Source organism: Trachemys scripta, chromosome 3, assembly GCF_013100865.1.
Source record: "Trachemys scripta elegans isolate TJP31775 chromosome 3, CAS_Tse_1.0, whole genome shotgun sequence".
Lineage (NCBI taxonomy): Eukaryota > Metazoa > Chordata > Testudines > Emydidae > Trachemys > Trachemys scripta.
Window position 1 is genome coordinate 31,410,386 of NC_048300.1, and position 21,344 is coordinate 31,431,729.

Sequence of the window (21,344 nt, forward strand, 5' to 3'; positions counted from 1 at the left end):
GGGAGAGAGAGGAGTTATTAAAGTTAAACATCAATGTCGACCCCAGAGCAAATGCATATAAACTGACCATCAACAAGTTTAGGCTTGAAATTAGGTGAAGGTTTCTAATAATCAGAGGAGTGAAGTTCTGGAGCAACCTCCCAAGGGGAGCAGTGGGGGCAAAAAACCTAACTGGCTTCAAGAATAAGTTTGATAAGTTTATGGAGGGGATGGTATGATAGGACTGCCTACAATGGCATGTAGTCCACTGGTGACTGCCTGTAGCAAAAATCCCCAATGGCTGGAGTCAGGACACTAGATGGAGAGGGCTCTGAGTTACTACAGAGAATTCTTTTCCAGATATCTGCCTGGTGGGTCACATGGTCAGGGTTTAACTGATCACCATTTTTGGGGTCAGGAAGGAATTTTCTCCTGGGTCAGACTGGCAGAGACAGTGCGGCAGCGGGTTTGCCTTCCTCTGCAGCGGGGGGCATGGGGTCACTTGCAGATTTAAACTAGTATAAAAGGTGAATTTTCTGTAACTTGATTTTAAACCTTTAAACCATGATTTGAGAACTTCAATAACCGAGCCAGAGGTTAGGGGCACAGGCGCTGACTCCATGGGTGCTCCAGCCTGGAACACCTGTGGGAAAAAATGGTGGGTGCTCAGCCAGATCCCCCCACCACCCACAGTGCCTCCCGCCTGCTGGCAGCCCCAACTGATCAGCTGTTCCATGGTGTGCAGGAGGCACTGAGGGGAGGGAGAGGAGTGAGGGCGGGGTGTGCTCGGGGGAGGAACGGGGTGGGAAGAGGCAGGCAGGGGTATGGGGGAAGGGGTGGAGTTGGGCAGGGTAGGCCCGGGAGGAGGCGGTGTGGGGGTTTGGGGAAGGGGTGGAGTGGGGGCAGGGTGGGCCCGGGAGGAGGCGGTGTGGGGGCTTGGGGAAGGGGTGGAGTGGGCTAGGGGCTGGGGCAGAGCCAGGGGGGTTGAGCATCCTCTGACACATTAGAAAGTTAGCGTCGCTGGTTATGGGTCTATTACCGGAGTGGGTGGGTGAGGTTCTGTGGCCTGAAATGTGCAGGTCAGACTAGATGGTCATAATGGTCCCTTCTGACTTTAGTAAGAGAATCTGAGTAAGAATATACATTACAATTTTCAGTCGAACCAGTGTCCCATAAGTGACTTGCCACAAGATGTCAAAATATGTTAATATTAGAGCTGAGTGGGTCTAATATGTATTTAATTTTCTCTCTTGGTATAAGAAGTAGACACAATGCTCCTGTCAGATATTTCTGAGTTATTATCTGCAAAAACACTACAGTTTTCAGTTAAGTAGCCCTTGGAATCATGGATAAAGTTGAGACCCTCCCCCCAAATCTGAAATGGCACCCCTCTGGGCAGGCACGGAATTGCCCACCCCACCCCACCCCAAGTGAGGCCCCATTGGCCTGACTGGAGCCACCACCACCCCAATATAGAAGTCAAATTGCACCTATGCCTCAGCCCGTCATTAAGGCAGGGATTACCCAGCACAGGAGCTAGCTGCCTGGAGGGCTCTCACTGGTACAGGTCTGATGCCTGTCAGAAGTGGTTGCAACAATATATTGTAAACTGTCCCTTAGATTAAGAGACTAGCAGAAGCAAATTACATAGTAAGATCATAACCTTAGTCACCCCCCCCACAACCTGGGTGAAACTTCTTGTTTTGTAATAACAAGCCCAGTGCTGAAAATGGCATTAGAGAAAAGATAGGCCAAAAGGCTGAGTGGAAAACAAATGAAAGCATTTAGTCCCAGAACCATAGTGGAAGTTATACTGATCTAGGGAAGCTATTCAACAGGGCAGAGTCAGCAGGGGAGAGAGGGCACTTACACCATCTGCAGTTTGACTGTATAATGGCGAAGAAAGGAGGCTAATGCTAGATACAGGGAAAGGCACAAGGTCTGTGAGAGAGGCTAGAACAAATCAATGGAGGATTTTACATAAATTTAAACTGAACCCTAAAACAGATGTGGGGCAGTGGAAGTATTTGCAGATGACATGTGGTCCTTTGGTGATTATTTTAGTTAGTTTGTTTTGGTTTTATTTTAGTGTAAATATACTATGATGTTATAGAGCAGAAACATTGGCAATACTCATCATATAAACTTCAGGCAGGTGTATTATTACAGAGAATAACCTCTACACTGTGTATGTAGCAGCGAAGAACCAGATTCTCCCGTTCTTACTTACACTGAGTACTTCCCTACTTTTGGAAGAGTTCCACTGAATTAAATAGTACATTTGTGCCAGAATATATCCTGAAAAATGTAGGGGTGATATAATCAGGAAAATGACAAGAAGTTATAATTAGCACGGTGCCATGGAAACATTTCCATCCTTCTTTTAAATGACTATAAAATATTGTAGTCCTGTGACTGCCCATCTCCACTCCATCCAACCCCAGCCTGAACAGAATGGATAATCAAGTTCTCAGTGTTCCAAGAGCACTGCCAAGTGTTTCCTTTTAAATGTTCCCAACTGGCTCCTTTTTAAAATATATATAATTAAAAGTAAACCAAGACTTGAATTGCTATAAGGGTCAACGTAATGTTGAAAGGATTATACTAATTGCTTTTACCTTTCTTTTCTCCAGGATGGGGTTCCTCACCAGAGTCCTTCATTTCTACTTAATTTCTTTCTTATTCAATGAGGAGGATGGATTCGTCAATCAAGATTATACCACCTCTGGCTCCAAATTTTCTAACTACTGTACTCCTATTTAAACCTTTCATCTATATCTGAGGTACAGGCTCCAAAAACTGCAAGAGTCCTTGATTTTCTAACATAACATTATTGAAAAAATAATCAGAAAAGACTTTGAAAGGTTTGGTGCTCTGGAAGTTTTAGACATTTCCTACAATAAGATTCAGGAAATTGAATCTGGTGCCTTTGAGAATCTATTCAACTGTATTTCTGTAAATCTTTCATTTAACAACCAGTTGCATTAAATTCCTTATCTTGCATCTCACCTAAATTCTTACAAATACATGAAACCCCAGATTTTCCACATTATAAATATTTTGAAAGATCATCAGAGACTGTTTTGAAGTCTTCTGTGTCAGCAGAAGGATTGCAATATTCCAAAGGTTCATCTGGCTTGTTAAATGTTCATTCCAAGTTCAGGTGAAGTGTACGGGACTTTCAAAGACTAGATAAAAACATTACTCTGTTTCCACCTTCTATGATATGGCATGCTTTCTGTCGAATGCCAAAATATGGAGTGCAAACTATAAACTGTCTGAGGAAGATCTGACACGAAAAAATGGATGCCAGTCTTTGCAAAGATCAGCTGGACAGTATTTTAGAGCTGAACATTAGTCACAACAATCTGGAAATTGATCTCTTGTCACTTTTTATCCTTTTTCTTCCAATGGAAAATGTACAGTCTATTGATGCTAGTTACAACAAAATAACAATTAGCAATGTAGATATTGGAAACATTTGTCATTTCACATCCAGCAAGCTTTTGTTTTTAAATATCAGTAACAATCCCATAAACAATTTAGATACTATGTGTCTCCCTTCAATAATTGAGATAAATTATTTGTTTTTCACAAGCATAAATCAAATAGTAAAAGTTTTGGTGCAAAATTGTTTGATTAAGAAAAGATATATATTCAGGGAAATCAGTTCATCTATACTACCGATCCATACAGCTCTGGAACAGTTGTAGACAAAACTGAACCTGGAAGTATACATATTGCTGCAATTTCATATATTAGAAGACAAGAAGGTACACTTATAGAAAGCCTGCCATAGAAAGTAAATCATTTAGAAATGTCAAACTGTTGTATTGTAGAACTCTCAATAATTTGTCAGTAATGTGCAAGAATTGCTATTTTTAGACCTTAGTAATAACCCATTTCTAAATTTCCTGACTTATCAACCTCTCTGCAGCATCTGGATTTAAGCAACAGTGACATTAAAATAATACTACCTAGTTTTAAATCTATATCCAATTTAACAGTGTTTAAAATTCAAAATAATAAAATAACAGGTCTCTTTCCTGAATATTTCCCACTAGCTTTAACTGAATGTGATATTAGTAAAAATAAATTTTAAATGTTGTCTTTAAATGAAACTCTGAAGAAAGTTGAATCTCTTAACCTTTCTGGAAATCTAATAACCCAAATAGATCCTACCAGTCCAATTATTTTGCTCACTAGTCTAGACATCAGTCAAAATTTAGTATCAGAGATTTCAGATCGTCTTGGAAAATTTCTTCCAATATTGAAATATTTTAATTTATCTAGGAATAAGATCTCATTTCTACAAAGTAGGTTGCTTCCAGAATCTTTGATTAAGTTAGATATTAGCAACAATGCCATTACTACAATAGTGGAAGACATTTTGGGGCATTTGACAAAATTCAATGTTTTAACTGTTCAAGGGAAACATTTTTTCTGTAACTGTGACTTGCACTGGTTTGTGAATACATATATCCATAGACCAAATCTGAGAAAATCTAAGATGCAGTTTTCCACCAGATAAAAGGAGTGCATTGTTCCATTGGTGTTCAAATGGCTATTACAGCTTGTACAGCCATATTGTCTATGTCAGTAATAACAGGCTTATCTAGCATTTTGATGGACCCTGGAAAAATGGGCTGGAATTCGTGCATGGTGAAAAGGAAACAAAGCGAAAAGAGGCCAGAAAATAAGTTGTATGATGCCTTCATTTCATACAGTGAAAATGACACAAGTTGGACTAAAGAGAATTTTCTGGAAAAACTAGAAATGAATGGGTTTAAAATATGTTACCATAAGAGAGATTTCAAACTGGGGTATCTGGTACTTGGTAATATTTTCTATTGCATAGAGAATAGCCATAAGGTCCTTTTTGTTTTCTCCCCCAGCTTTGTAAACAGCTGCTGGTGTCAATATGAACTGGATTTTCCTGAACAGCAGGTCCTGAATGAAAATCAAGATTCTTTCATTATGGTTGTGTTGGAAGACCTCGGATCCAACAGTGTGTCACAGAAATTCAGCAAACTCAGAAAACTGTTGAAAAGGAAAACCCATTTAAAATGGAGCCCAGAGGAACACAAAGAGAAAATATTCTGGCACCAGCTCACAGCTGCCTTAAAAACATCCAAGGACCCACTTGTTTTGAAAACAGATAATGGACTGACACAAGATATGTACGAGATGGAATGTGACTATTAGAATACATTAAGCTTGTGATGTAACATTTGCAGTCAAATAAGGCATATTTGCATATTTAATTTCAGCAAAGCTTTCCATTTACAAAATAGGAATTAAATTTATAAACTGATCAGTCCAATGAGAGATTATTAAGCAGTTTGTGCCATGTACATTCATTTCATCTTGAAAAGAAGCTATCATGTAGAATATCAAGGCTTTGATATTATCAGACAAAGTCATGATTTCCTAGAGTTTGATAGTCTACAATTTTAAACCTCGTCAGTGGGGGTTCAGGAAATATAGTGGACATCAGCAAAGAGAAACTTGAGTCATATCATATGCTCTAAATATCTTTTCAAAATCTCTGGTGAACTAGTAAAAAATAATGTGGTTAAAAGGCACAGATGTTGTTAACATTATGGAGATCTAATATTGCTCATGATGAGAAAAGACAGAACAGAAAACAAAGTTCATAACACAACATTCTTGTGATTCAGACTGACCAATGTGTTGCATTTCAGAAACCAACACATTTGCAATCACTCCCAAACCTGGCAGTGCCCGCTCTGAAAACTGCTTCGAGAGACAAAAAAAAAAAAATCACAATAAATAGTATGTAGTAATTGAATAGCACTTCACATCTATGGTTTGCAAAATCCTTTACAGAACTGAGGACTTTATAGTCTAAAAGACTGTGCTAATACAAACCATTGGGGAAAGAAATTCCTAGTCCATGTTGTGTTGCAAGCCCTTATTCAATGGCTAAATTATTGGGATAGAACAGAGTTTAGATATTACAGTGATGGGTACTATAGAATATCCATTGACAACTAGATGTATGTATGTACAGATACCCCTAAGGTATCTAACCAGACACTCAAGAAAGTACCAAGAAGAAAAAGTCTCTAACCCATGATCATGCAGGCAAGAGAAGGCCAAGAGAGAGAAATGCTCTGCAGCTAATGGAGAAATATTAGTGATGGACAGGGTGACTCAGACTACCTCATTTTAGGGCAGAGACATGGAGAAATTCCAGCTGACATCAGGGATCAGCACCACATTGTAACTAGGACCAAAAAAGCCTGTAGAAGACACCAAATTAACTCACTGATTTTACATGCTTTTTGTTTTTTAACCTCATCCTTGCCAGATCATGAGTGATCAAGAAAGGAATAAGAAATGCTACTCCTAGGCCTTGTCTACCCTACATAGATAGGTCGACATAAACCACCTTGCACTGATCTAGTTGTGCATGCGTCTATGCTTAAATTGGTCTGCCACTGAAGTAAGCTCTCCATTATGCCGACATAGTAACACTACCTCCCCGGGTGGTGTCGAGCTGTGGCTGATATACTGAGGCTTATGCAGCGCAAATGTAGACAATCCATTACCTATGGAGACTGGAAGCCCCCCACACCCTTTAAATATCTGATGGGGTCTAAATTAGCTGTTACCACTCAAGAAAGAGATCTTGGAGTCATTGTGGATAGTTCTCTGAAATCATCCACTCAATGTGCCGCAGCGGTCAAAAAAGTGAACAGAATGTGGGAATCATCAAGAAAGGGATAGATAATAAGACAGAAAATATCATATTGCCTCTATATAAATCCATGATATGCCCACACCTTGAATACTGCGTGCAGATGTGGTCACCCCATCTCAAAAAAGATACATTAGAATTGGAAAAGGTTCAGAAAAGGGCAACAAAAATTATTATGGGTATAGAACAGCTTCCGTATGAGGAGAGATTAATAAGACTGGGACTTTTCAGCTTGGAAAAGAGGCGACTAAGGGGGGATACAATAGAGGTCTACACAATCATGAGTGGTGTAGAGAAAGTAAATAAGGAAGTGTTATTTACTCCTCCTCAAAATACAAGAACAAGGGGCCCCCAAATGAAATTAATAGGTAGCAGATTTAAAACACAAGAAAGTATTTTTTCACACAACGCACTGTCAGCCTCTGGATCTCCTTGCCAGAGGGTGTTGTGAAGGCCAATACTATAACAGGGTTCAAAAGGGAGCTAGATTGAGTCATGGAAGATAGGTCCACCAATGGCTATTAGCCAGGATGGGCAGGAATGTTGTCCCTAGCCTCTGTTTGCCAGAAGCTTGGATTGGGTGACAGGGCATGGATCACTTGATGATAACCTGTCTGTTCATTCCCTTTGGGGCACCTGCCATTGGCCACTGTCAGAGGACAGGACACTGGGCTTGATGCACCTTTGGTCTGACCCAGTATGGCCATTCTTACATTCTTATGTCAAAAAATGTTTTTGTCTCATCTACATTAAAAATTAAATATAACACTGGTTTCAACACCAAGTCAGTAACCTACTGCTGGCAACTGTTCTCAGCTTTGAGTCAATGTTCTAGTGTAGACGGGACTTGCATGCTATTTATTTCTTGCATTTATAAAACTTGATGGTCCAATGTTTCCATCATGAATGACAGACCTCAAGTAGTCCATAAACGAATGTTGAAGTTGGCCACAGAAAAGACAGCTCTGGTCTATCTGACTAAGTAATTTACATGAGTTTTGTTATAAGACAGCCTCAGTGTTGCTAAAAGCCAGAAGTACTCCTATTGTGAGGCTACTCCACCAGTGGGCATGATTCTCCAATCACTACCAACAGTATAAAATCAGGAGTAATTCTGAGTTATCCAAGAGCAGAAATAGTAACCTTATGTATTAACGAGCAAGTGAATACAACCAGCCAAATTTAGCCTGGTGTGAGTTATGAGCAGGTGCATTGACTCAATGGCAGTTGCTCCTTCTTACCTCTGAGCTGGATTTGAACCATTAGCTTTAGAGTTCTGAGATTTTAAAAGGAAATTATATTTACATAAGTAATTTTCACAATTATGAGCTATACATTCCCAGCTTTGGAAATTGTCCATTTTCTAACATTTATAATAGCTATTTGCTAAACTCCTCTCAGCTGAAGATTTCAACCAAAATGTTCTTTGGGCAAGAACATGGAGTGACTTATTTTCAATCGTATTAGCTAGCAAAGTTATAATTAAATACATTCTGCCTTAATTAAAATCTGTTTGATTAATCAGAAATATTCTGTGGCTACATAGATTTGACTGTGCCCAGGCTTCCAAGAATAGCATCTCCTCTTCTCCCCATCTGGATTTCCTACCTTAGGGCTATCTGTTTACACATACCCAGTCTATCCCATTACGACACTACATTCTCTCTCTGTCCAGGAAAGCAAGTTGGATATAAAACTGCAGCCAGATTAAATAACTAAGTCCTACCAGGGCTGTTCATATAGCTCCCTCTCTGCTGCAGTTTACACTTCACTGCACTTAACGTGCTGGGCTGTGTCAGTCTTCAATGGCTTTAGATTTAAATCTTAGGTTTGGTTCTTAGGTCAAAGTCTCCAAGCTAGATAGATGTGCATGTATTTAAACACTCAATACTGTTTGTGGCTTTCACTGAACCTATGGATTTTCTCATAGTTTCTCTTGCTCTGTCTTTGTAAAGATTCCACCTCAACATGCATACAGACGTCACTTTCATCGATGGGTAGAGAACCCAGGACCTTCAGACCTGTGATTTTCAGTTTAGAAATTGCTATCTTAGTTCTACTGTAAAGAGGCCACACATAGCGCTGAAATGACAAGCCCTCGCTAATAACTTCTTGACCTCATGTACGTACAGTATTTCCAATAATTAGCAAAAAAAGAACAGGCACGACTGCTACTCTGAATCCAATAATTAGATGACATGTAAGCTTTTATAGTGCAGAAATGAAAAATATATACAGAGAGAGACTATTGCATCAATCATCCTAGTGGGTGAAGAAATTAATCGTTACCACTGGAAGTCAAGACCTGCAAAAATTGCTGCAATATCATAACCTTTTTAAAAATTATAAACTATAATTATGCTCATGTAAATAAGCATAGGTCATCTGGCTGTCACCACTGATTTTGTCCATTACTCCCACAAGCTCCTTTGTGCTTTCTTCCATGCCATCTCATGCATAAAATACCCTGCTCAAACTATTATTGTTAGTGATTTATTTATGGTACTAGGTTCTTTTCAATCAAGTAGGGATGGGCCCTACCCCTTAGAGCTCACAGTCTAAGGAGACAATAGGGTTAGAGGAAGAAGAGGAACCAACTGCTGTTTTTCTTTACCAATAGCTGAGCAGCTATTAGCAGATGGGAAATTAATTCTACATTTCCTCTTATGTGACCATTTCTACTCAGGAGCCCTAAAAGGATTACCAAAGGACCATTTGGTAATAAATATCCAACAGTTTGTGATATTTGGTTACTAACTGCATCCCAATACTCTCTAATGACTGGACAAATCCACTATACATGCATAAAATCTCCTCTTTCACCGCAATTTCTCCAGCATTTAGTCCCATTCAATCTATTTATATTTTTAAACCTGACTGACGTGAGGTACCATTGATGTAGTATCTTAAAAACATTTTCTTTTATTGTGCTACAGACTGAGGTTGCCGGTCCTTTTTTCCACATGAAAGCCCATTCCTCTGGCGTAATCTGTCGAGTCACATCCTTTTCCCAGAGTTTCATACATGGACTTTTTTTTGTTTGTTAGGAGAGTTGTGTACAAAGATTGATATCAATTAGTTATCATTTTTGTCTCCTAACTGACAATACACATAGCTTCTATTAAAGTTAGCTTTTAATATAAAACAGGTTTTCTAGAAAGTTGAGAAACAATGTCTGACCTGAAAGTACTGGTACCAGGAAAGAGTGTGTCAGTTAAACTTAGTTTTGATCTCTAAATAAGTTAGACAATTTCTTTACTGAATTGCTGGCCAACTGTGTGTATTCCATGGCTCTCCCAACCTTTGAAGCTTTCTAGTTCATAATATGGGTTAAGATCTGGATTATTTGCAATGGGTGTCATTGGTGAGGGGGAAAAAATGTACATTATCTCTAGTCCTATCCCAAACCTACAGAGTAGCATTTGCTAAAGGAGGTGTATACATTTCTGGAGGGCATGCGTTTTTTTTTGTTTGTTTTTGTTTTTTTTTGTTAATCCACGGTAGTAGCCTTGAAGTGTTTACACTGCTGCAATTTTCTTATTCAATAAAGGCCCAGTGGTTGGCTGGGTTAGAGCACCCCCAATTCACTACTACTTTGAGCTGGCTGGCTTAATAGTACCCTAGAATACTTAGGCCTGATCTACACTAGGGTGGAAGTGGGGAATTGATCTAAGTAACGCAATTTCAGCTACGTGAATAATGTAGCTGAAGTCAACGTACTTAGATCTACTCACCACGGTGTCTTCACTGCGGTGAGTCGACTGCTGCCATTCCCCCGTTGACTCTGCCTGTGCCTCTCGTGGCAGTGGAGTATAGGAGATGACGAGAGAGTGCTCAGGGTCGATTTATCGTCTCTAGACTAGACGCGATAAATCGACCCCCACTGGGTCGATCGCTGCCCGCCGATCTGGCGGGTAGTATAGACATACCCTTAGTTCACCCTGCTTAATAGGTCTATACAAAGTATCTGCACTCACTCTTGTTCTTTTTGTATGCCATATATATTCAAACAACATGCTCTGTATTCCCACTAGTGTTTTATCTAGGATAACTCACAGAAAGATTTTGAAACAAGAGATCCTTGGCACAATGTTCACTTTGACTGTAACTAGTCTTCCCAACTAAGAAATTATATACTTCCCAAGCACTCCAGATCTTTTTCCATTTGCTGAAGTGTGGTTTGATATTTAAATCGTAGATTTTTAAATCATAGATATTTAAATTCTATGTTGTTTGTAATTTGAATTCCCAGGTACCTCATAGAATTTGTTGCCCGTTTGTATCCAAACGTTTTCTGGAGGAGTGACTTTTCAGCATCTGGCAAATTTATAGCTAGTATTTCAGATTTGGCATAATTTACTTAAATCCAGAAACTTTCCAGTGTTTTAAAAATATCCTTAAAACAAGTTTTTTGCTTTGAGTTGGAAGCGTACTTAATACCCATTGTTACTACTAACCCTAAGTCCCACCAGGGCTGTTAGTATAGCTCCTAATTGTACCCTTCAACAATATAAATCATCCTTGCTTATTCTTAAATTGATTTTTAATCTGAAAAGGTATGTGTTTAGCAAATCTGCCCACTCCTCTTTTCTTTTGCTGAACCAAAAAATATCTGTTGAAATCAATTACCTTTAACACCTGTAATCTGCCCTTCCTGAAAATGAGTTTCTTGACGTAAAATAGTTTGAGGGTGGATTTTTTTAAAATTCTACCAAGGCTATTTTTCCAGTTATTTAGCCCTTTCACATTCAAAGACCTTACTTTAAAAGGAAGAGCCATTGAGAGTAACTATTTAGCTTACTGAAAAATTTGAAATTACTGTGATTCTTTAGCTGTTCCATGGGAACTTAATAGCTTTCTTTGACAGGGTAACAAGCCTTGTGGATGGGGGAGGGGAGGAAGTGATAGACGTGGTATATCATGACTTTAATAAAGCTTTTGATACTGTCTCACATGACCTTCTCATAAACAAACTAGGGAAATACAACTTAGATGGAGCTACTATATGGTGGGTGCATAACTGGTTGGAAAACCGTTCTCAGAGAATAGTTATCAGTGGTTCACAGTCAAGCTGGAAGGGCATATTGAGTGGGGTCCCACAGGGATCAGTTCTGGGTCCTGTTCTGTTCAATATCTTCATCAATGATTTAAATAATGGCATAGAGAGTACACTTATAAAGTTTGCGGACGATACCAAGCTGGGAGGGGTTGCAAGTGCTTTGGAGGATAGGATTAAAATTCAAAATGATCTGGATAAACTGGAGAAATGGTCTGAAGTAAATAGGATAAAATTTAATAAGGACAAATGCAAAGTACTTCACTTAGGAAGGATCAAATCAGTTGCACACATGCAAAATGGGAAATGATGCCTAGGAAGGAATACTGCATAAAGGGATCTGGGAGGTCATAGTGTATCACAAGCTAAATGAGTCAAAAGTGTAACACTGTTGCAAAAAAAGCGAACATCCTTCTGGGATGTATTAACAGGAGCGTTGTAAGCAAGACACAAGAAATAATTCTTCCACTCTACTACACACTCATAAGGCCTCAACTGGAGTATTGCGTTCAGTTCTGGGGACCACATTTCAGGAAAGAAATTGGAGGAAGTCCAGAGAAGAGCAACAAAAATAATTAAAGATGTAGAAAACATGACTTATGGGGGAAGATTGAAAACATTGGATTTGTTTAGTCTGGAGAAGAGAAGACTGAGGGGGGACATGATAACAGTTTTCAAATACATAAAAGGTTGTTAAAAGGAGGAGGGCAAAAAAATGTTCTTCTTAACCGCCGAGGATAGGACAAAAGCAATGGGCTTAAATTGCAGCAAGATAGGTTTAGGTTGGACATTAGGAAAAACTTCCTGTCAGCGTAGTTAAGCATTAGAATAAATTGCCTAGGGAGGTGGTGGAATCTCCATCATTGAATATTTTTAAGAGCAGATTAGACAAATAGTTCTCAGGGTTGGTCTAGATAATACTTAGGCCTAACTTGAGTGCAGGGGACTGGACTAGAAGATCTCTCAAGGTCCCTTCCAGTCCTACAAGTCTATGAACCTTTTGTTTCTAATTATGTCGCATTCATGATTGTGTGCCTGAATATAGCTTTGTTTCTGTTTGTAAATCTCCATCTATTTCTTGTATTAACCCCCCCCGCCTCCTCAGTGCCCTCCCCTCTCCTGCATTCCCTTTACTCTAAATCCACAAATGAAATACCACTTTAACATATAAAACAGTCCCCAAATGACTATGCTTTGTTAAACCATTAGGCTAAGAGAAAACAGATATTATTGATCATCCCAAATTAAGCAAATGTCATACTATTTTCTTGATAACAATAACATAGTTACTGTTCAGCTGTTCAATCCTGGTGACTCCTGAGAAGTCCCTTCTGGTTAGCTTTAGATTACTCCTCAGGTATCTGATTTCCCTTATTCACCTTCACTTCTGCCATTGCCATTATGGTATCTAAAGTCTTTTGTCTTTTCTTTTCATTTCTTCTTTTTCCTGGGTTTCACATTTCCCAAGAGTTTTTCAGTAGCTTATCTCTAGTTACTACCTCTGGAGAGATTTCTTGTATGTCTGAGATTTTGATTACTATCATAAGCAACTGAGTTGTATTTTTTCCTTGTTTAAAGTTTCTTACTGTATAATGCTGATTTTGGAAGATGAATGGAAATTTAAACGGGAATCCCCATTTCTAGCAGTTATCTACCCTCCTCAGCATTGCTGTAATTTCCTCTAGCTCTCTTCAATTTTTTAAGGTTAGGGCAGAGAGATCATGGAAAATGTGCAGTTTATAGCCTTTGAGTATGAACTCTGAATGCTCTCTGGCTTTTTTCATAATTAAATTTTTCTGTTGCTAATTTCACAATTAGGTCTCTGAGTTTTTTATTATTATTATGAAGCCCAGGCAGGGGGAGCAGTGCCCTGTGTGTTCTCTCCACTTTTACCTCTCCCAGAGAGCTTAGATGTAACAACTCTACAATTAAAGTTTTTACATAACAGATTGGGTTTCCTCCTTCAGCGTTTTCAGGCAGACCCTTAATTCTGATGTTGTTCCTTCTTGATCTGTTTTCCATATTGTCCAATTTAAGCTGTGTCTCTCCCTCTCTGCTCTCTCAGTGCCATGTGGTTCTGTAGCTCTGTTTCTCTCTCACTTGCTTTTCTTAGGCCTGGTCTACACCTGGGGGGAGGGAGGGGGGAGGAATCGAACTAAGTTACGCAACTTCAGCTATCTGAATATCGTAGCTGAAGTCAACGTGCTTAGACCTACTCATCGCGGTGTCTTCACTGCGGTGTCTTCACTGCGGTGAGTTGACTGCTGCCGCTCCCCTGTTGATTCTGCCTGCACCTCTCATGGTGATGGAGTAGAGGCATTGACAGGAGAGCGCTCGGGGGTTGATTTGTTGCATCTAGACTAGACGCGATAAATCGACCCCTGCTGGATCGAACACTGCCCGCCGATTCAGCAGGTAGTATAGACATACCCTTAGGCCAGTGACTCGCTCTTCCAAGTTAGCAACTTCCTTCTTTATTGCAAGAAGCTTGATCGTCAGATCATCTCTCATGCCTTAAACTCAGAGATCATCTCCAGAATGCCTGTTTTGGTTGCCATTTGATTTTCTTCAGCTCTGGCATTTCTGTCTAATTTGGCTGCCATGAGTTCACTTGCAGTCTGAGAGATTTCTCCATGCTGTGAGCCAGAAACAGACTTCTTAGTGAGTTATCTTTTTAAATCTTCAGAATTCCTTGGAAAATCCATCCTCTGCAACTGTATGGTCTGTTTTTGTGGGGAGTTTAGTAGGTTTGGGAGTGTGGGGGCTGATGGAGGCAAATTGCTTTGCTATCCCCTCAAAGCTCAGGCTTCAGACAGCCATGTTATTTTGGCTCCCTGATGGTCTCCTCTCTAGATCTATTTTTACCATGCAGTCTATGAGAAATTGTTAAATTATAACCACTAGGTAGATGACCAGTAAGGATTTATTTTATAGTTTATAAAATAAATTAATTGACTGAAAATCATCTGGCTGTGCACATATCTGATTAATATTATTGTTCTCCTCCTCCGTTCTCCTATATATTTGTTACAGAGTATCCCTTCTCAAACAATAATCAGCATCAGATGCAACAGAGAAAGGTGAAGTAACCCCACAGTAAGGATAATCTGCCCCCCATGAAGGTCTCATTCTATCCCTAAATCAGAAAATGTTTTAAACCCCAAAGCAGGAAGTTTTATATCCCTTCCAAAATTTCTTGGCATTAACAATTATAACTCTGGGTATTCTTATTACCCATATAAATAGAAATTAATGGAGATATCCCATCTGCTAGAACTGGAAGGGACCTTGAAAGGTCATCAAGTCCAGCCCCCTGCTTTCACTAGCAGGACCAAGTACTGATTTTGCCCCAGATGCCCAAGTGGCCCCCCCAAGGATTGAACTCACAACCCTGGGTTTAGCAGGCCAATGCTCAAACCACTGAGCTATCCCTCTCTGAATCTTGGTAGAGTCTTGGCCTCAATGACATTATGCAGCTATGAGTTCTCCAGTCTAATTCTGTGTTATAATAAAAGGACATGCCACCTTTCAGTTTCATCTTCTTGTGTTAGCAGACAGGGAGAACAATAGCTCCAGATCTACCTTCTCTAAACCATTCAGTATTTTATATACTTTAATCATGTCCTCTCTTATTCATCTCCATTCTTTTCAATCTCTTAATATGAGTGGCCCACCCCTAACCATTCACATGTTGCATCTTGTCTCAGTTAGACTGCCACTTTTATGAAGTAAGCAAGTTTTATTCTGTGTACAGTGTCCAGCATAATGGTGTCCTGATTTGATGGGGCCAGTTAGCTACTACTATAGTACAAATAAATAAGATTACTAGAGATCTTCTTATTTTGTGATCTTCTAATGACTCCTGATACTTAAATTAAGGAATCACTTCAATGAAATTACAGCAACGTAATATATTTTCTATTTACCACATCCATACAGCTCCACAAAATGCTTTGTTATTTAATATTATGTAGGACAACTCAAATTGGACAGTGTTCTTATTCCAATTAAAAGTTCAGAAATGCTACATTTTATTATCTGATACTGCAAACATTTAAAAATATTAGGAATACAAAGTTACATCAGCAGTTAACGTAAGAAAAAACATTATAAAACATTTTGAAAAGATTTCAATCCCTTTCTCACTTTACTCATCACACAAATATTGAATACATTTACTTTTATGAGCAAAGTGATCATAACCCTTAATCATGTTATGGAGCTCACATGATTCAAAGCAAATACATAATTTGTGGAGCATAAACAAATAAACCACCTTAAAACCTGATCTAACAATTCTTGCACACCCAAAACTCTCACTGACTTCAGAGGGAGGTTTGGATGTACCAGGAATGCAGAACAGGAGATGTGCAAGTTAAGTACATATAGGACCCAATCCTACATCCATTTCTCAGAGTCAGGGCCCAGTACTAATGTCCTTTCTCAAGTAAAGCTTTCATTTAGTGCAATCAGTGTGGTGTCTGAGTGAGAGCTGCAGGATCAAGTTCATAACATCATATCCACCTCAAAAAATTATGGGGCATCATGCTAAGGAGTAATCCAAAGACAGAAAAAAACAAACAAACATGAGACATTTTAGTTAGTTATATTTTATCATCACTTTAGCGAGGACCGTGTTATTCATTCACAGAGAAAAATATCTGGGTAGGGAGAAAAGAACCATTGAAATTATTTCAACTTTACATTTGTTTAGATTGCTTACTGCAAGAAATTGTCATGTTTAAATTACTGATTATTACACTTTATTTTCTTTAAACTAAGAAAATTGTTCATTAAAGTGACATTCTTCAAAAGAAACACTGGAAAATAGTTTAGTTTCTAAAAAAGCCAGCTAAAACAATTCACATTACTATGAAAGGATGTTTTTCTATTTCTAAATAACAAATCATTTCCCTGGAACCGAACAATGTAATTTTGTTAATTAAAGATGCCAACTTTTTCAAATTTGGGTGGCTAAAATGAGGCACCTAAACTTGTAAGTGGATTAATTATTTCAGAGCTCCTGCTGAAGTCTATAGGAGTTCAGAGTGTTCAGCACTTTTGAAATACAGACCACTTATTTAAGTGACTGACGTTAAGAACACCAATCTGAAAATTTTGGCTGCAGATTTAATAGCAAAAACTTTATTTTAAAACTAAAACCATTCTGTTTCAATAGGGATTTCTACAACACATAATACAATAAAACTAATTATCAGCATTATAAAATTATTTAACTTCTATATTTTGTTGCTTATGTAGGGCTGTAGATAAAATGCAGAAGTAGACAAATAATCTGACTTTAAGGTAAATAATTCATCACTAGACTGTTTTAAAATGTTTTAGTAGATAAGAAAATCTGAAAAAAGAGTAGTAATATTATGATTACTTGGTAAATCTGTTTTTTCCAGATATTAGTAATTTCTACCCGCATTTGATGGCTATGTCAGATTTTAATCTGCCAAATATATAAAGTCATAGACAAAAAACAAACAACAACACTGCTCCTCAGGTAACAGTTTGTAAGGTAGAAAATTACATAGGCTATTGCATTAGCAATAAATGCCAGCACGGTGATATTGCAATAGTCATTTGTATCCTCAAGTGAAACTTATAATTTAGGCATTGCAAGTTAACTTTTATCAGTTGAAAATCATTTCTCCATATACCACTAAAATGGTATTATATGACACCAATGTCTACAATCAAGGTATAACAAAAATTAAGATTACCATATAACAAGGCACAATGCCTCTTGCAAGGGTCTTTCCTAATAGATAGTGATATACTGCCATTTATAACTAACCAGGAGTGAAATCCTGATCCCACTGAAGTCAGTGAGAATTTTCCATTGACTTCAATAGAGCCAGGATTTCACATTAGAACCATAGAAAAATTTACTCAGTCTGGCACTTGCTATAGGAATATTATTCATTCTTTCAACTCCTGCAGTAAAACAAACTTTATACTTAAATTATCAAGATAAATCCTTAAGCATCCACCCAATTCACTGGAAACATGGTTTTCTACGTTCTTAAAAATACAGCAAATATATAACAAACCATAATGTTGGCAAAATCTGTTTTCTTTACATACTTTGCCACATGATGTAATTAAACCTACACTTTCAACACTTACAGTGTTCAGCATAAAATTTAGTAACAAAAACACCCTAATATAACTATTCCAAGTACAAATCTAAAAGATGCCCTTTTTATTAATGGAAAATCATACAATTTCAAGAAAATATCGTGGAAACAGTATTCTACTGCTTAGTTCAACTCTAAATAAACTGAATATTAACAATAATAATAATTTATAAATTGGCAACTGTATAACAAAATCAGATATAATACTATACCTTTGAGTTTAGAATAATCATGAATAAAAACAAACAAGAGGAGACAGACAACCAGATGAAGTGTGGACAAGTTTCTCTGACATCATCCTCCGAGTTAAACAGAGGGGACAGGAATCTGTTTAGCTGAAGTGCTGTCATAATCTCGCACCAAGTCATTAGTGGTATGATAATGCATGGCAATATAGGATTTGGCAAATCCAAAAGTAGACTTTACTGGCTGTAAGCTATTTGGGGTGCTCACTTCCTGGGAAGGGCTGCTGTTATAGATGCTGTAATAAGGTTCAATGCGGGTATTCATGGGGGTTGAGCTGCTCTGTGCATAGTGCTGATGTCCAACAGAAGCCTTGGGACTCAACACACTTTCCTTAGAATGACTAGGACCACAAGCTTGATCCACAAACTTTTTCTGAGGTTTTGGAGACAACATGTATGCCGAATTGGTTTCATGATGGGATGACTTGTTTCTGTTGACTTCCAAGCTCCCTTTGCCCATGGCTCGAAGCCTTGTCTTCTGCTTGCAGCAGAAAAAACCAAAGGCTAAATATTGGAGACACCAAAGGACTCTCCTCCTAAGTCCAGCACTGTTCCGTGAATATATAAAAGGATTTAATCCAGATTTGAAAAAAATGAGAGTAAATCCACACAACTCGAACTGGTAGAGGATGAAACCACCATTACTGGACAGCACATCCTGCACCAAGAAGATCCCCAGGGGGAGACAGCAAACTAAGACAGAGAGGACAATGACCACACATGTCACCACTGCTTTGGAGTCTTTAGCTGTGGACAAATTGACTGCAGACACCAGTTGGAGTCTGGTGGCTGCTGGAGCTGGCAGCTGGCTGAGATTCTTACTGTAGCCATGGGTCTGAACATGCTGCAACTTGTTGTAGTTCTGGTTCATGTACAAAGCAGGCACAGCACACTGCACCCCATCCACCCCTCCTGAAGCAGGAGGTCCAATGAAAGGCTGGGGTCTGGAGGCATCTACTGTGATGATGGGGGGACATTTCCTCACTTGGGCATTTCTCCTCAATGCCTGGGCTATCATGATATAGGAGACTGAGACCACAGCTACACAGCAAATGAAATCACTGACATACAAGTAGAGGATGATCTTCCCTTCGCCACTGATCAGGCTGGACATGGGGAGGCAGAGGCGGGATTTGCGGGTTCTCAGGGTGGCCAAGGTAGCCAGGGTGAAGCTGGTGGCCCACAAGAGCAAGGTGAGCAGTAGAGTGCAAGGGAAGGAGGCAGTTCGGTTGGGCTGCTTCCCCAGCACCATCCGCAGCCGGTGCAGGGCAATCACAGCCACTGTCTTGAGAGACATGATGATGAAGCCAGAGCTGGTGAGGTGGAAAGTGAAGCAGAAAGCATCAGGAACACCATTCACAGAGTTGAAAAACAGGACAAAGGCAAACATGGGAGCAGTTACCCCACAAATGAAGAGGTCGCAGAAGGACAAGTTGAGGATCATAAAGTCAAAGTTAGTCCTGAATTTCCTGAAGGCTGGGTCGAAGAAGGACAAGAAGACAATGAGGTTGCCATAGGACCCCAGGCAGAAGATGATGGCTAGTAGAAAGGTGCAGGTGACCAGCGTGGCTGTGTGGATGATCTCCTGGAGATCCCCCTGGAAAGAGGAAGAGGTGGAATTCCCACTGAGAGAGTGCAGTGGCTGTAGCGAGGTGTTGAAAGGATCTAGGCGCTTTTGGTCGTCCCAGTCCTGCAGCCTGTCTGTCAGGTTCATCTTCACAAAAATAAACACACTGCCACCCCCAAAAGGGGAGTCCAGTGCCTCAACTCAGAGGTTTGGGGCAAGGTGAGTCCATGGTGGATGAAGCCTGTACAGCCAAAGAAAAAAAAAGTCAGAGCACAGAGATTAGCCCACAAAAGAGCATGAGTCACTGAATCACAGATGTTAGGAATGAGAGGGACCTAACAGGACACACACCTCATCCCCTAGGAGCTGAGGCAGGGCTTTCCCTAAAGTACAGGAGCCCTCCCAGTCAATAAGGCATTTACAGAGAGGGGCCCAGGGCCAGAGACAGACCCCAGTCCCTGCACGCAGGGCAGACCTTCCCCGCCCGGTAAAAGAAGGCAAAGGCCCCAGTCAGAGCCGGCCCCTCCCCCCACCCTACAGGCTCCCTGGTGAACAGGGCCATGCCCACCCCACAGCACCACAAATACAGCCCCGCTCCCGCAGCGCGGGTACAGACCCGGAGCCGCTGGGGCAGGGGCAGCGCTGCCCCGCTTGCCCTCCCCCCCGGGAAAGGGAGTCGCTGAGCCTAGGGGGGCGCCGGGTCCGGGGGAGAGGGCGGCGCGGCCGTCTCCTGGCGGGTGGCCCCGGACTCCCCAACCGGGGCCAGGCAGGAGCAGCCGGCAGGATGCACGCAGGGCCCCTGGCGCGCCCGGCACCGCAGCCTCCCTGCCGGCCCCGGCGCTCCCTCCTCCGCAGGTGCCGAGCACCGCTGTGTGCGCCCCCCCTGCCCAGTTGTTTTCTCCTCCCAGATGTGAACCCCCCCTCCCCCAGCGGAGCCCGTCTGCGGCCCCACGGGCGCCGCCATCCGGGCAGCCAGGCGCTGGGACTCGGGGCCGGTTAGCGCCCGCCCCCGCGGAGCCCCCTTACCTCGCTGCTTGCGGCGGCTCTGCCCCGGCTGCTGCGGCGGCGCCGGCCTGGCCCCGGGCGGTCCGGCTCTCTGGCGAGAGCGGGGCGGGAGCCTTCCCCGGCTGGGCTGGGGGACAGGCGGCTGCTGAAATCATCGCCGACGTGCGGGAGCGGATCAATCCCCTCACTGCCACCTGCAGCCAGAGCTCGGCCGCGCGCTGCACCCCAGGGCACGCTCACACTGCATCCCCACCGCACACTGCAATGCACTACTGCACCACAATCACATACTGCATCCCCACCGCACCACAACCCCACACTTCACCCCAACACACACTGTAATGCACACACTGTAGTACCCCCACAGCACACTGCAATACACACTGCCACTGCACCCCACTACACTCTGCACCGCACTGCACCACACATTGTAACACACCTGCACAGTGCAACACCACCACACATTGCGATGCACACTGTACCACAACTATACACTGCACCCCCACGGCATGCGCACACATGCTGCAACACACATACTGCACCATCACCATATACTGCATCACACACTGCACACTACCACATGCATAGTGCACCATCACTATATGCTGCACCACCATTG

General features: G+C 41.0%; 2 protein-coding genes across 2 annotated transcripts; one reads left to right on the forward strand and one right to left on the reverse strand.

The window, feature by feature from the left end:
* Window positions 1-4,387: 4,387 nt before the first annotated feature.
* LOC117875575 (toll-like receptor 2 type-2) lies at window positions 4,388-5,268 on the forward strand. Its single transcript, XM_034766951.1, has one exon. It carries the CDS (start codon window positions 4,540-4,542, stop codon window positions 5,182-5,184), a length of 645 nt encoding a protein of 214 aa, XP_034622842.1. The 5' UTR covers window positions 4,388-4,539; the 3' UTR covers window positions 5,185-5,268.
* An 11,081-nt stretch (window positions 5,269-16,349) lies between these two features.
* Window positions 16,350-20,925, reverse strand: GPR75 (G protein-coupled receptor 75). The gene is made up of 2 exons (XM_034764384.1): window positions 20,747-20,925; window positions 16,350-19,961 (listed from the first exon to the last, which is right to left on the reverse strand). The coding sequence occupies exon 2, from the start codon at window positions 19,865-19,867 to the stop codon at window positions 18,215-18,217; it is 1,653 nt and encodes a 550-aa protein (XP_034620275.1). The 5' UTR covers window positions 19,868-19,961; window positions 20,747-20,925; the 3' UTR covers window positions 16,350-18,214.
* Between the last annotated feature and the right edge of the window lie 419 nt (window positions 20,926-21,344).

Excerpts from the sequence above, each read along its gene's own strand:
- LOC117875575 (XM_034766951.1), top strand. The coding sequence starts at position 4,540 with ATGGCTATTACAGCTTGTACAGCCATATTGTCTATGTCAGTAATAACA.
- GPR75 (XM_034764384.1), bottom strand. The coding sequence starts at position 19,867 with ATGAACCTGACAGACAGGCTGCAGGACTGGGACGACCAAAAGCGCCTA.